We start from the raw sequence: 15,179 nt of genomic DNA on the forward strand, positions 1-15,179 counted from the left end.
AAAAGTTTTTCAGGAAACCTGTGCATCTACAACTAAAATACTGTGAGAGTAGATAAGAAATCTACAAGATGCCATGTTACATTGCTTGGCCTGCTGCTGCCTCTCTGGGCAGTTCCAACCTGTGAGACAGCGAGGGGTGGAAACGGAATTGCACCTCCACCCTTCATGTCCCACTCCATCCCCCCAACTCTTATGCATTTTGACAGGAATACTACAAAAGTAGGAAATGGCTTTGGTTGGATAAGAACAAAGTCCCCTGCTTTAAAAACTTTTGGGGGGGAGGAGCAAGATGGCCGAATAGGAACAGCTCCAGTCTCCAACTCCCAGCGCGGGCGATACAGAAGACAGGTGATTTCTGCATTTTCAACTGAGTTACTGGGTTCATCTCACTAGGGAGTGCCTGACAATTGGTGCTGGTCAGCTGCTGCAGCCCGACCAGCCAGAGCTGAAGCAGGGCGAGGCATCGCCAAACCTGGGAGGCACAAGGGGGAAGGGAATCCCTTTTCCTAGCCAGGGGAACTGAGACACACAACACCTGGAAAATCGGGTAACTCTCACCCCAATACTGCGCTCTACCAAGGATCTTAGCAAACGGGCACACCAGGAGACTATATCCCACACCTGGCCGGGAGGGTCCTACGCCCACGGAGCCTCCCTCATTGCTAGCACAGCAGTCTGCGGTCTCGCGGCAAGGCAGCAGCGAGGCTGGGGGAGGGGCACCCGCCATTGCTGAGGCTTAAGTAGATAAACAAAGCCCTGGGAAGATCGAACTGGTGGAGCTCACAGCAGCTCAAGGAGTCCTGCCTGTCTCTGTAGACTCCACCTCTGGGGACAGGGCACAGCTAAACAACAACAACAACAACGAAAAGCAGCTGAAACCTCTGCAGACGCAAACGACTCTGTCTGACAGCTTTGAAGTGAGCAGTGGATCTCCCAACACGGAGGTTGAGATCTGAAAACGGACAGACTGCCTGCTCAAGTGGGTCCCTGACCCCTGAGTAGCCTAACTGGGAGACATCCCCCACTAGGGGCAGTCTGACACCCCACACCTCACACGGTGGAGTACACCCCTGAGAGGAAGCTTCCATAGCAAGAATCAGACAGGTGCACTCGCTGTTCAGCAATATTCCATCTTCTGCAGCCTCTGCTGCTGATACCCAGGCAAACAGGGTCTGGAGTGGACCTCAAGCAATCTCCAACAGACCTACAGCTGAGGGTCCTGACTGTTAGAAGGAAAACTAACAAACAGGAAGGACACCCACACCAAAACCCCATCAGTACGTCACCATCATCAAAGACCAGAGGCAGATAAAACCACAAAGATGGGGAAAAAGCAGGGCAGAAAAGCTGGAAAATCAAAAAATTAGAGTGCATCGCCCCCTGCAAAGGAACGCAGCTCATCGCCAGCAACGGATCAAAGCTGGATGGAGAATGACTTTGACGCGATGAGAGAAGGAGGCTCCAGTCCATCAAACTTCTCAGAGCTAAAGGAGGAATTACGTACCCAGTGCAAAGAAACTAAAAGTCTTGGAAAAAAAGTGGAAGAATTGATAACTAGAATAATTAATGCAGAAAAGGCCATAAACGAATGGACAGAGATGAAAACCATGACATGAGAAATACGTGACAAATGCACAAGCTTCAGTAACCGACTCGATCAACTGGAAGAAAGAGTATCAGCGATTGAGGATCAAATGAATGAAATGAAGCGAGAAGAGAAACCTAAAGAAAAAAGAAGAAGAAGAAATGAACAAAGCCTGCAAGAAGTATCAGATCATGTAAAAAGACCAAATCTACGTCTGATTGGGGTGCCTGAAAGTGAGGGGGAAAATGGAACCAAGTTGGAAAACACGCTTCAGGATATCATCCAGGAGAACTTCCCCAAATTAGTGGGGCAGGCCAACATTCAAATTCAGGAAATACAGAGAATGCCACAAAGATACTCCTCGAGAAGAGCAACTCCAAGACACATAATTGCCAGATTCACCAAAGTTGAAATGAAGGAAAAAATCTTAAGGGCAGCCAGAGAGAAAGGTCGGGTTACCCACAAAGGGAAGCCCATCACTAACAGCAGATCTCTCGGCAGAAACTCTACAAGCCAGAAGAGAGTGGGGGCCAATATTCACCATTCTTAAGGAAAAGAATTTTAAACCCAGAATTTCATATCCAGCCAAACTAAGTTTCATAAGTGAAGGAGAAATAAAATCCTTTACAGATAAGCAAATGCTTAGAGATTTTGTCACCACCAGGCCTGCCTTACAAGAGACCCTGAAGGAAGCACTAAACATGGAAAGGAACAACCAGCCATTGCAAAAACATGCCAAAATGTAAAGACCATCGAGGCTAGGAAGAAACTGCATCAACTAACAAGCAAAATAACCAGTTAATATCATAATGGCAGGATCAAGTTCACACATAACAATCTTAACCTTAAATGTAAATGGACTAAATGGTCCAATTAAAAGACACAGACTGGCAAACCGGATAAAGAGTCAAGACCCATCAGTCTGCTGTATTCAGGAGACCCATCTCACATGCAGAGACATACATAGACTCAAAATAAAGGGATGGAGGAAGGTCTACCAAGCAAATGGAGAACAAAAAAAAGCAGGGGTTGCAATCCTAGTCTCTGATAAAACAGACTTTAAACCATCAAAGATCAAAAGAGACAAAGAAGGCCATTACATAATGGTAAAGGGATCAATTCAACAGGAAGAGCTAACTATCCTAAATATATATGCACCCAATACAGGAGCACCCAGATTCATAAAGCAAGTCCTCAGAGACTTACAAAGACACTTAGACTCCCATACAATAATAATGGGAGACTTCAACACCCCACTGTCAACATTAGATAGATCAACGAGACAGAAAGTTAACAAGGATATCCAGGAATTGAACTCATCTCTGCAGCAAGCAGAACTAATAGACATCTACAGAACTCTCCACCCCAAATCAACAGAATATACATTCTTCTCAGCACCACATCACACTTAGTCCAAAACTGACCACATAATTGGAAGTAAAGCACTCCTCAGCAAATGTACAAGAACACAAATTATAACAAACTGTCTCTCAGACCACAGTGCAATCAAACTAGAACTCAGGACTAAGAAACTCAATCAAAACCGCTCAACTACATGGAAACTGAACAACCTGATCCTGCATGACTACTGGGTACACAACAAAATGAAGGCAGAAATAAAGATGTTCTTTGAAACCAATGAGAACAAAGATACAACATACCAGAATCTCTAGGACACATTTAAAGCAGTGTGTAGAGGGAAATTTATAGCACTAAATGCACACAAGAGAAAGCAGGAAAGATCTAAAATTGACACTCTAACATCACAATTAAAAGAACTAGAGAAGCAAGAGCAAACACATTCAAAAGCTACCAGAAGGCAAGAAATAACTAAGATCAGAGCAGAACTGAAGGAGATAGAGACACAAAAAACCCTCCAAAAAATCAGTGAATCCAGGAGTTGGTTTTTTGAAAAGATCAACAAAATTGATAGACTGCTAGCAAGACTAATAAAGAAGAAAAGAGAGAAGAATCAAATAGACGCAATAAAAAATGAGAAAGGGGATATCACCACCGACCCCACAGAAATACAAACTACCATCAGAGAATACTATAAACACCTCTACGCAAATAAACTAGAAAATCTAGAAGAAATGGATAATTTCCTGGACACTTACACTCTCCCAAGACTGAACCAGGAAGAAGCTGAATTCCTGAATAGACCAATAACAGGCTCTGAAAGTGAGGCAATAATTAATAGCCTACCAACCAAAAAAAGTCCAGGACCAGATGGATTCACAGCTGAATTCTACCAAAGGTACAAGGAGGAGCTGGTACCATTCCTTCTGAGACTATTCCAATCAATAGAAAAAGAGGGAATCCTCCCTAACTCATTTTATGAGTCCAACATCATCCTGATACCAAAGCCTGGCAGAGACACAACAAAAAAAGAGAATTTTAGACCAATATCCCTGATGAACATCGATGCAAAACTCCTCAATAAAATACTGGCAAACCGGATCCAGCAGCACATCAAAAAGCTTATCCACCATGATCAAGTGGGCTTCATCCCTGGGATGCAAGGCTGGTTCAACATACGCAAGTCAATAAACATAATCCCGCATATAAACAGAACCAAAGACAAAAACCACATGATTATCTCAATAGATGCAGAAAAGGCCTTTGACAAAATTCAACAGCACTTCATGCTAAAAACACTCAATAAATTCGGTATTGATGGAACGTATCTCAAAATCATAAGAGCTATTTATGACAAACCCACCACCAATATCATACTGAATGGGCAAAAACTGGAAAAATTCCCTTTGAAAACTGGCACAAGACAGGGATGCCCTCTCTCACCACACCTGTTCAACATAGTGTTGGAAGTTCTGGCTAGGGCAATCAGGCAAGAGAAAGAAATCAAGGGTATTCAGTTAGGAAAAGAAGAAGTCAAATTGTCCCTGTTTGCAGATGACATGATTGTATATTTAGAAAACCCCATTGTCTCAGCCCAAAATCTCCTTAAGCTGATAAGCAACTTCAGCAAAGTCTCAGGATACAAAATTAATGTGCAAAAATCACAAGCATTCTTACACACCAGTAACAGACAAACAGAGAGCCAAATCATGAATGAACTTCCATTCACAATTGCTTCAAAGAGAATGAAATACCTAGGAATCCAACTTACTAGGGATATAAAGGACCTCTTCAAGGAGAACTACAAACCACTGCTCAGTGAAATAAAAGAGGACACAAACAAATGGAAGAACATACCATGCTCATGGATAGGAAGAATCAATATCATGAAAATGGCCATACTGCCCAAGGTAATTTATAGATTCAATGCTATCCCCATCAAGCTACCAATGAGTTTCTTCACAGAACTGGAAAAAACTGCTTTAAAGTTCATATGGAACCAAAAAAGAGCCCGCATCGCCAAGACAATCCTAAGCCAAAAGAACAAAGCTTGAGGCATCACGCTACCTGACTTCAAACTATACTGCAAGGCTACAGTCACCAAAACAGAGATATAGACCAATGCAACAGAACAGAGTCCTCAGAAATAATACCACACATCTACAGCCATCTGATCTTTGACAAACCTCAGAAAAACAAGAAATGGGGAAAGGATTCCCTATTGAATAAATGGTGCTGGGATAATTGGCTAGCCATAAGTAGAAAGCTGATACTGGATCCTTTCCTTACTCCTTATATGAAAATTAATTCAAGATGGATTAGAGACTTAAATGTTAGACATAATGCCATAAAAACCCTAGAAGAAAACCTAGGTAATACCATTCAGGACATAGGCATGGGCAAGGACTTCATGTCTAAAACACCAAAAGCAACAGCAACAAAAGCCAAAATTGACAAATGGGATCTAATTAAACTAAAGAGCTTCTGCACAGCAAAATAAACTACCATCAGAGTGAACAGGCAACCTACAGAATGGGAGAAAATTTTTGCAATCTACTCATCTGACAAAGGGCTAATATCCAGAACCTACAAAGAACTCGAACCAATTTACAAGAAAAAAACAACCCCATCAAAAAGTGGGCAAAGGATATGAACAGACAGTTCTCAAAAATAGACATTCATGCAGCCAACAGACACATGAAAAAATGCTCATCATCACTGGCCATCAGAGAAATGCAAATCAAAACCACAATGAGATACCATCTCACACCAGTTAGAATGGCAATCATTGAAAAGTCAGGAAACAACAGGTGCTGGAGAGGATGTGGAGAAATAGGAACACTTTTACACTGTTGGTGGGATTGTAAACTAGTTCAACCATTATGGAAAAGAGTATGGTGATTCCTCAGGGATCTAGAACTAGAAGTACCATATGACCCAGCCATCCCATTACTGGGTATATACCCAAAGGATTATAAATCATGCTGCTATAAAGACACATACATACTTATGTTTATTGCAGCACTATTCACAATAGCAAAGACTTGGAATCAACCCAAATGTCCATCAGTGACAGACTGGATGAAGAAAATGTGGCACATATACACCATGGAATACTATGCAGCCATAAAAAAGGATGAGTTTGTGTCCTTTGTAGGGACATGGATGCAGCTGGAAACCATCATTCTCAGCAAACTATCACAAGAACAGAAAACCAAACACCGCATGTTCTCACTCATAGGTGGGAGCTGAACAGTGAGATCACTTGGACTCGGGAAGGGGAACATCACATACCAGGGCCTATAACAGGGAGGAGGGAGCGGGGAGAGATTGCACTGGGAGTTGTACCTGATGTAAATGACGAGTTGATGGGTGCTGACGAGTTGATGGGTGCAGCACGCCAACATGGCACAGGTATACATATGTAACAAACCTGCACGTTATCCACTGTACCCTAGAACTTAAAGTATAATTAAAAAAAAAAGAACAAAGGCCCCAACATAGTACAGGAGAGAATGGAAAAATACATTTGAATGAGAAGATAGTGGAAGATTGGATTAGATGTCCAAATGTTATGTGAAGTTTTATTCCTGTTGCCCATAGCTAGAGTTGAACAGTGGATGAAGAAACTGTGTTGTAAAATAGCATATGCCTCTTGGCATAGCTACTGAAAAAGAGTGTCTATTGTACATATGAGTCTCTGTTCTAAATTTGAACAAGATGTGATCTTGATTTGATGGAAAAGATATTCAATGTTGCTTGATTTCCAACCAGTTCAAATAACTAGTTACCAATTCTATGTTATTAACAAACATTATACTCTAAATACCAGTAAGATAATCTCCTTATTTACTCTTTTTTAAAGCTATGTCCTTAAAAAATTCATTTTAACAGAATTCTAGTATGTCTATATATGCATATGTGTACATGTGTATAAGATATATGACCTACCAGTGATGGCTTTATTATTCTCAAGAATGGTACATTATCAAGTATATGTTATCTAAATATATGTTCACATATTTCCAAATTGTCTTTATTTCCATAATAGTGTAGCATTTCTTTAAAAAGTTTAATTAAGCAGCAGGTCTGTGTAATATCTTTCATATACATTGATAAAAATTAGAACTTGTTAGAAAAAATTTAAAAGAAACAGAATAGAGCTTTAAATCTAATTAATTACCGTCTTCGAAATGAAGACCAGAAATGATGCTAGTGTTATTTCCAAAAAGGGGATTTGTTTCTTAAAAGCTGTCATCTAGTAGCAGAGATAAGATGTTTTATATAATGTACTGCTAGGAGGTAAAGAATACTAAAGAAAAATATTAAATTATAGTAATTATCTATGTTCACTACTCTGTTTTCTAATGATCTCTTAAACCAAAAGATGGCTATCAATTATAGCTTTGGTGCATCAGTTAGCAAGAAAAGTTAGATACAATAATATTTAAATTATTTAGCTCCTTCCAACAGGAGCTATGTAATACAAAATGTTTTTATAATCCTTAAGAACAAAAATGTGGATATTATATTTGTTAAAAAGCAGTATTATATTTAAGTTTTAAGTAAGGACAAGATTATTTTAAAGATGTTATGACAGAAAATTATCAATATGTATTTTTTAGTATTACCTCCATCTATAGGAATTTAGTTTTAGTCAAAAACTGTTGTCATCGTTAGGAACCTAAACCACTTCCATAGAATTCATCCTGTCAAGACTTTATTAGATATTTAATGTGAACATATATAGTATAGCACATTAATAAAAGGGAAAAGTGCTCTTCTAGAATAAACAAGATAAACACCTAAAGTATTAGTCAAGCAACAACATGTGTTGAGTGCCTACTGTGTGCCTGGTACTATCTCAGCAGCTGGAAATGCTGGGAAAGTCACAACCTCTGACTTTCTAGAGTTTACAAGAATCTACTTTTATACTAATCACAAACTGCTTCTCCTGCTTGGATATACTGAGGATGTCCAGTATTTGTTACATGAATCATGAATTGTTATCAGATAATATTTTGTACCATACTTTAAGCATTCATAAAATGCTTAACTTTATATCAAATTGATGATTATGAAACAAACTGGTTTTAGCTTTTTTCCATAAGGATGATCACAATAGTAAAAAAAAAAAAAAAAAAAAAATCTCAGGTTTAGCATTGGTTGACTGCCTGATTTATGACTCACTTACCTCTTTAAAAAGCTAACCTAGTAGCGTATATATGCCGGACTAGGGCAACCATCTGTGTTGGTCTCTTCACTCTTTTTTCAGGCAGTCACAGCACACACTGAATTGACTGTCATATCAGTGCCCCGCTTGTGGTTTGACATAGATGTAGTTGTTGCTATCAGAAAACTCACAATATGAAAGAGATGTTTTTCTGTTCCAGTTTAATTACTCTAGCTTCCAATTCACAGGTCAGAGAAGCAGGCCAGATGTGTTTTCTCTCTCATAATACATTGATACTCAAGACCAGAAAGCTAGTTATGTCTAAATTTGTATTAAAGTGTGTGACACAATGCCCTTAAGTACAAGTATTAACCTATCCTTGAAGGGGGAAGTCCTGGCATGTAACTTAATATCCTAGTAGCTGTTATAATGCAGGGATTGGCCTTGGTGTGGACATGGAACTGCTTTGTGTGTCACGGAGGCCAAATCATACCTGTTCATCACAACAGCATTAAACAATAGGATTTATCATTTAACCTTACATGCATATCACCAAAATCTTCTCAAGATAAGTTCAACTGACTTTAACATATTTGTTTCTCTTTCATTGTCATTATTATATTGTAATAGATACCTCTATTAATTCCACAAAGAAAAAATGTCATGTTTGTGAAATCTTTTTAGGCAGGTATAGAAAGTATGTGTGGTTTTATCGTGTCAAGTATATTGTGAAGAATGCAGACATCTCGGAAATATGAGTCTTTTTCTAATCATTTTGACTATTGTGATGAATTGGTCACAAAGATAATGAATATTTGTAAGCAGACTATGTGATAGAGAGTCTCAGACCGTAAAAGAGATAAGCAAAGGCTACCTAGTGTAGGTTAGAGTTGAATTATCATTGCTTTATTAATGTATTTTATAATATTATTCATTGTTATTCTTTCAAACTTGTGGCTTTGAACACAGAAATTATCTTGGAGACTTTAAATAGGTCCCTAACTAGATAACAGAATTGAAAAGATGTGAGGGACAGATGCTTTCATCTGAAACAGACTTTGACACAAATTCTGAAACTAATTTGGAAGTGATAAAAATTAATTTGCGCACTTTAATTGGAAGCAGCCTATTGCATGAAAGAGAGCAGAGCAGAGTGGGCAATTTGCGCTAAAAGCTGATTGAATTTTTTGTCAGGTAGGTATCTTGGACTTGGCCGCTTATCCTCTTGAGCCTCTCTTTGCAATATATTACAACCCATCTCTGACTGGTGTTCTTTAAAAGAATCAATGCTATTCCTGTGGAATCCCTAGAGTCCAAAATTTCATTGATCTTGGGACTTGACATTTCTCATTACGTGCTATAGCTTCCAACAAGATAGTCACAAGAGAGGCAAGTTAACATTGTTGTCTCTTCAGCAGACACTCAGAATACATTGGGACTTCATCTCAAAGCCAATCTGCTTTTAAAGTATGTAGTTTTAATGTTTATACCACATATAAGGTGCTTTATAGAAAGTTTGATATACATACATACAAACATTTTTAAATCATAGCCATGTGAAACTTTGAAAGAGAATTTACCGTTCATCTTTTCTAATCAAATCTACAAATATTCATTGGGTAATTTGTATAACACATTGTTGTTACGCCTTTCTATTCCACTTTTTAAAAATAAGTCTTTTAGCTCGTGTACAGGCATTATGCAGACTGTGAAAGGAGAAGCCAATTGCAAAGGAGACTCCAGCTGTGCACACACACCTTCTCTGGGCTCCCATTGTGTATGCCTCAGCTCTGGACGCTGACCCTCCTGCCAGCCACAACCTGTCACCAAACATCTGCCAAATCACATCCCTCTCTTTGTTTGCATCCAGGCTTCTTTTAAAAAGACTGTCCTGGTGCCCAGCTCCACAACTGCCACTAACCAGTGCTATTATAAGAAATGAAAGCATGGGCGATGAACAGCCCAGAGAGATTTGTAGAGTGTATTTAGATTTAGATACATTGAACAAGTTTGTATCACTTCTCGGAGCAGAGAATCTTAGCTAGGATTTAGCATATGTTAAACCATCTTTTTAAGATCAGAGGAAGCATAGCTCCATATGTAATAGTTCTCACCATGCAGGGCTTTTTGAGGACCAAATGGTAATGGATGTATTGGAACATCCATAGCACAGAGCCCATTCTGCAGTAGACCACTCAGCCACCCCATCCCTCATTCTAACACAAGGAGACTTTCCAGGGTTCCAGACTGAGAAGGGAGCTCCTTGCCACTCAGCCTCTGCTTTTCCTTTCCCTTTATGGGACTAAGACTTCAAGAAAGGTCTTTGGCCTAGATTGGAAGCAATATATACAGAGTGACTAATGTGTTCTGATCAGAGAACTTCAAGTTCTAGACCAGGGGTTGTCCGGGCTTTACACAGAGCCTAGCTTCCTGAGGAAGAGGAGGTGGATGATACTATTAGTTGTTTTTAGAAGGTGAACGTAAGGGAGTCATGTACTGTGACCTAGGTCTGGGCTCAGGACTTCAAGAGAAGAGGTTGTCCTGCAGTGGCAGGGCTCAGAGGAAAATGTAGTCATTGTTATCTCTGAAGAGGAAAAAGAAGTTAGAGTGAATGAATAAATACTTTCACCACATCTATCTTCCATTCTTCACTGAATACTCTATGAGTACATAAGGAAATGAAACCACATCACGGGTGAATTTGACATTTTCCAACCCACAGAATGTTTTCACTTCCATTATCTTAGGATCTTAGGAAATGCAGGTCCAAGCATATTTGGTAACTGGAACAGACCTCCACAGCACCCGCCTGTGGCTGAGGAGTTGGGGTCTTGAGAAGGGACTCCTGACCGATACTGTTCTTCTCAGCTATTCCAGCAAATTTCTAACCTAATATGTTGAAATAAATCTTGAAATCATAGTAGCAATGAAACCACCATACCCTTTGACTAAATCCCTTATTCTTGGATTTTAACTTTAAAAACTCCATCATATTTTATCTAAGTATAAACATGAATGAAAATACCTTCTGCCATGATTCTGCAGTGACTTCCCCAGGGTCAGAAATAAAATTTGAATGTCATATACCAGGAGGTTTATCCTCTTGCTGTGGAGCGGAGGTCTTAGAAATCCACTGGCTCTGTTTAGTTCTAAATCAGAAGGACCACAGCTTCCCCTGCATATCAGTGTCCCACAAATGAGGTTTAAAATAAGAACCATGAGTTCTGTTCTTTGCCCATTTCTCTAAAAGCCAGAGACCATCTCACTGAAAAACCTCTCCTGTCTATGTGAATAAGCAGCATCTAATACTAGTATATTTTTTACCATCCGTTTTGAGAATATTGAAATGACCTTTGATAAAAGGAAGATGGAATTTGTTTATTTTAAGCCTTTTAATATTTGGAGTTTCCAAATGCATGTCTATGAGGAATCTAAAAATTGGACGTGTTTGTTCTTCATCAGTTCTAGTCATTCCAGCACATGGCGAGTGCTTCTGTGGAGGCAGTGGTGGGGCTGAGGGCAATGACGGGGCACTCAGAGGGGCGCTCCACCTGCACCTCCCTCTGCACTGGGCCCTTTAACCCTGGGCTACATCCATCAACTGTGATGTGACAGTGACAGAATATTCCCCGGATTTTGAAGGATTGTTGGGGTGTGTGACATCTGTCCCTAGCAACAAAATGAAATATAGGAAATAAGCTTTCCCGCCGCTGCAGGTTTGCCAACTCAGAAAGCCTGGAATGGCGTTTTATTTGCCTTTCACTTAAAGAAGGAAACAGTGCTTTCAGGGGCCCTAAACAATATCCCCTAATAGTTAAGTTCCACAGTTTATTCAGATGATCTGGGGAAATTGTAATTAAAAAAATAAAACATTTTAAACCTCTAAATCAGACACGAGCCTTTGAAAAACTCATTTCCTAGCAGAAAATGTATAACATGCATAAGGAATAGTTTTATACATTTTTTTCTCAATTCCCTGCAATAGGATCAGATTGCTTTTTATTTTTTCCACAGCACATTAGGGAAAGGTCTCAAAACTATTTATTTTATATAAATGAATTAAGTGTATAATTTCAGGGTTTTCCAGTATTCTCGTCTCTCCAAGTTAAAATTATCATTTAGAAAAATTAAAGCTGATATTACACATAAAATCTTACCAATACCTTTTTAAAGATTTAATTTTTATGGATACATAATAGTTGTACATATTGATGGGATGTGTTGATACAATGATACAATGTGTAATGATCAAATCAGGGTAACTGGGATATCCAACACCTCAAACATTTATCACTTCTTTGCATTAGGAACATTCCAAATCTTCTCTTCTAGTTATTTTGAAATGTACAATAAATTATTAGCCGTAGTCACTCTATTTTGCTACCAAACACTAGATCTTATTCCTTCTATCTAACTGTATCTATCTAGTTGTATTGTTCTACCCATTAACCAACCCCTCCCCACCACCATTGCCAGCGTCAGGTAACCACCATTCTGTTTATTTCCTCTGTGAGATCAATTTCTTCACCTCCCACATATGAGTAAGAAGATGGGACAGTTGTCTTTCTGTGCCTGGCTAATTTCACCTAACCTCATGTCCTTCAGTTCCATCTATGTTGTTGCAAATGACAGGATTTCTTTTTTATAGCAAAATAATATTCCATTATGTAAATATATCTCATTTTCTTTATCTTTTCATTATTTGTTGGACACTTAGGTTGATTCTACATCTGAACTATTGTGAATAGTGCTGCAGTCAACACAGGGGTGCAGATATCTCTCTGATATGCTGATTTCCTTTCTTTTGAGAACTCTTATCAATGCTTAAAGCTTATTTTACCAGGGAACCCAGGGCATCTTTGAAACAATTTTTGTTTCTTTTTCACCTTTTTCCTGCAGTGTGAAACGTAATTTAACAAATTATATAAATATGTTTCAGACAAATCCAGGACTGCTGACATTGTAAATGGACACTCAACCAATAGTCAAAACACATTATAGCAACATCCAGGTGTTTAGAAGAAGATGGCAAGCTAGCATGAACTGCTGTCCCGCTTCTCCCACACTCCATCTAAGAGATACCTCAGAAACAAAATTGGAGCTGATGGGTCTGAGAAAACGCACATAAATCCCTGGGGAGACAGAAGATAGGCGGGTCTTAAGATAGGCAGGTCTTAAGAAAGGGGCTCTTGGCCGACCAGAATGGAAGATGTGGGCCGCCTTACTGGGTAAGGCCTTATGATTATGCACTTTCCTCATGAACTCCCTGTGGCTTCCTTCTTGCCACTGTGGGCAGAGAACTGGATCAGAAGTCCAGCTGGCCAGCACCCAGAAGTCCCATAAGTACCAAAGAAGGGGCTGTCCAAGGGGAGGCGCATCTGCCAGCCCTGGAACATTTAACTTCCCCCAACCCCAGTGAGGGCCAATAGTTCAACCTAGGAGGCAGCTCTGGGAAAGAGGGGCACCAAGACCAAAGTACAGGGTGGTTCTCTGAGAGACAAGATGGGGGCTGGGGTTGGTTACCCCACCAAAAATAGGAATTCACAGAGAAAAACAGGCAAGCATGCAAGGAACACGAGTGCTAGAAAAGAAAGATCGCAAATGGAACAACCTATATGGGTGATGCAGAATAAGCTCATTTCCTTCCAATAAAAGAGAAAAATGTAGAACTTTTTACAAAAGGCATAATATTCTCTAAGTCCTTCAGTTTATGTAAGCAGTTAGCAGTGAAAATGCTTTTGGGATATAATTCAGCTGGACTTTTTAGCTAGGTTCACACTGATAAAGCGAAGTGGGTTCAATTCCAGCCCTTAGCTGTTGGGCAAGTTGAATCACCTTGCAAAGCCTTGGGTTTCTAGGCGATAGACTAGGCATCGTAAGAGTTCCTACGACACACAGCCTTACCATAAATACATGAGGTAACACAGATAAATGCCTTAGCAGGCATTGTACCTGTTTCATAACACTAATGGAAGAAAAAGAATAGCCATTACCACTCCCGTTATGTTCTAAGCATGTCACATATGTTAACTTGTCCTGTCATCTAAACAGCATGTATAGTAGGTTCGCTAGTTATGTGCATCTCACAGAAGAGGAGAGCAGAGAGGTTAAGTAAGTGGCTTATGGTCACACAGCTTAATAATAATGCGCATAATAAACATGGGTATTTATTGAACGTTGCGTTGCTGGTGTAGCTCTCTCCCCCTGCCATTGGTCTGTAGTGCCTCACTGCTGCTGTTTTCTTGCAGGTGACTATCCTGCACCAAGAGCCGTCCTCACAGGCCATGACCATGAGGTTGTCTGTGTTTCTGTCTGTGCAGAACTTGGGCTTGTTATCAGCGGTGCTAAAGGTCAGAAGTCATTTCTTTCATTTTCAATGTTTAGGAACTTGACGGTTTTCTCACACTAAGCATGATTGCCAGTTTATTTCTTCCAGGAAGCTTCCCATAGACAAATGGTATCCGAAGTTATTTGTAGATGTTTACTTTTATGATTAATATTTACTAGCACTAATATATGTATAAAATTTTATATAGTATTTTGTGGTCAACAGCATTCTAACCAGAACACTGATAAATTAAATTACAGTGTATTCATATGATGCAGCCATTATAAAGGACATTTAAAAGACAAGGGGAAAGTATCCCTGATGTAGTGGGGGAGGTGAGGGGTCAGGTCACTCATCATACACGGCCTTGGACCCCCTTCCTCTGCAAGTCCCTTTCTTTATAAGGCCAGGGGCTGTGTAGAGGTTGGTGGAAAGGAAACAAAGATTACTTGGTTCTTTGGAGGTTTGGTTTTGTGTTTGAGGCATACTTTTGCTCTTGTCACCCAGGCTGGGGTGCAATGGTGCAATCCAGGCTCCCTGCAACTTCCGCCTCCTGGGTTCAAGTGATTCTCCTGCTTCGCCCTCCCAAGTAGCTGGGATTACAGGCATACACCACTGGGCCTGGCTAATTTTTTGTATTTTCAGTAGAGATGGAGTTTCACCATATTGGCCAGGCTGGTCTTGAACTCCCGACCTCAGGTGATCCACCCACCTTAGCCTCCCAAATTGCTGGG

The 15,179-nt window shown here is 39.9% G+C and overlaps 1 protein-coding gene across 6 annotated transcripts in view; it reads left to right on the top strand.

Moving 5' to 3' along the window:
• The window catches only part of NBEA (neurobeachin), a 726,287-nt gene that overhangs the window by 704,327 nt on the left and 6,781 nt on the right, over nucleotides 1-15,179 (top strand). For all 6 annotated transcript variants that reach the window (XM_050766029.1, XM_050766031.1, XM_050766030.1 and 3 more), the window contains one exon: nucleotides 14,366-14,467. In XM_050766029.1, coding sequence (XP_050621986.1) covers nucleotides 14,366-14,467 — 102 coding nt within the window. The remainder of the gene's footprint in view (nucleotides 1-14,365; nucleotides 14,468-15,179) is intronic.

The sequence above is a fragment of the Macaca thibetana genome, chromosome 17 (assembly GCF_024542745.1).
Source record: "Macaca thibetana thibetana isolate TM-01 chromosome 17, ASM2454274v1, whole genome shotgun sequence".
In the NCBI taxonomy this organism is placed as follows: Eukaryota; Metazoa; Chordata; class Mammalia; order Primates; family Cercopithecidae; genus Macaca; species Macaca thibetana.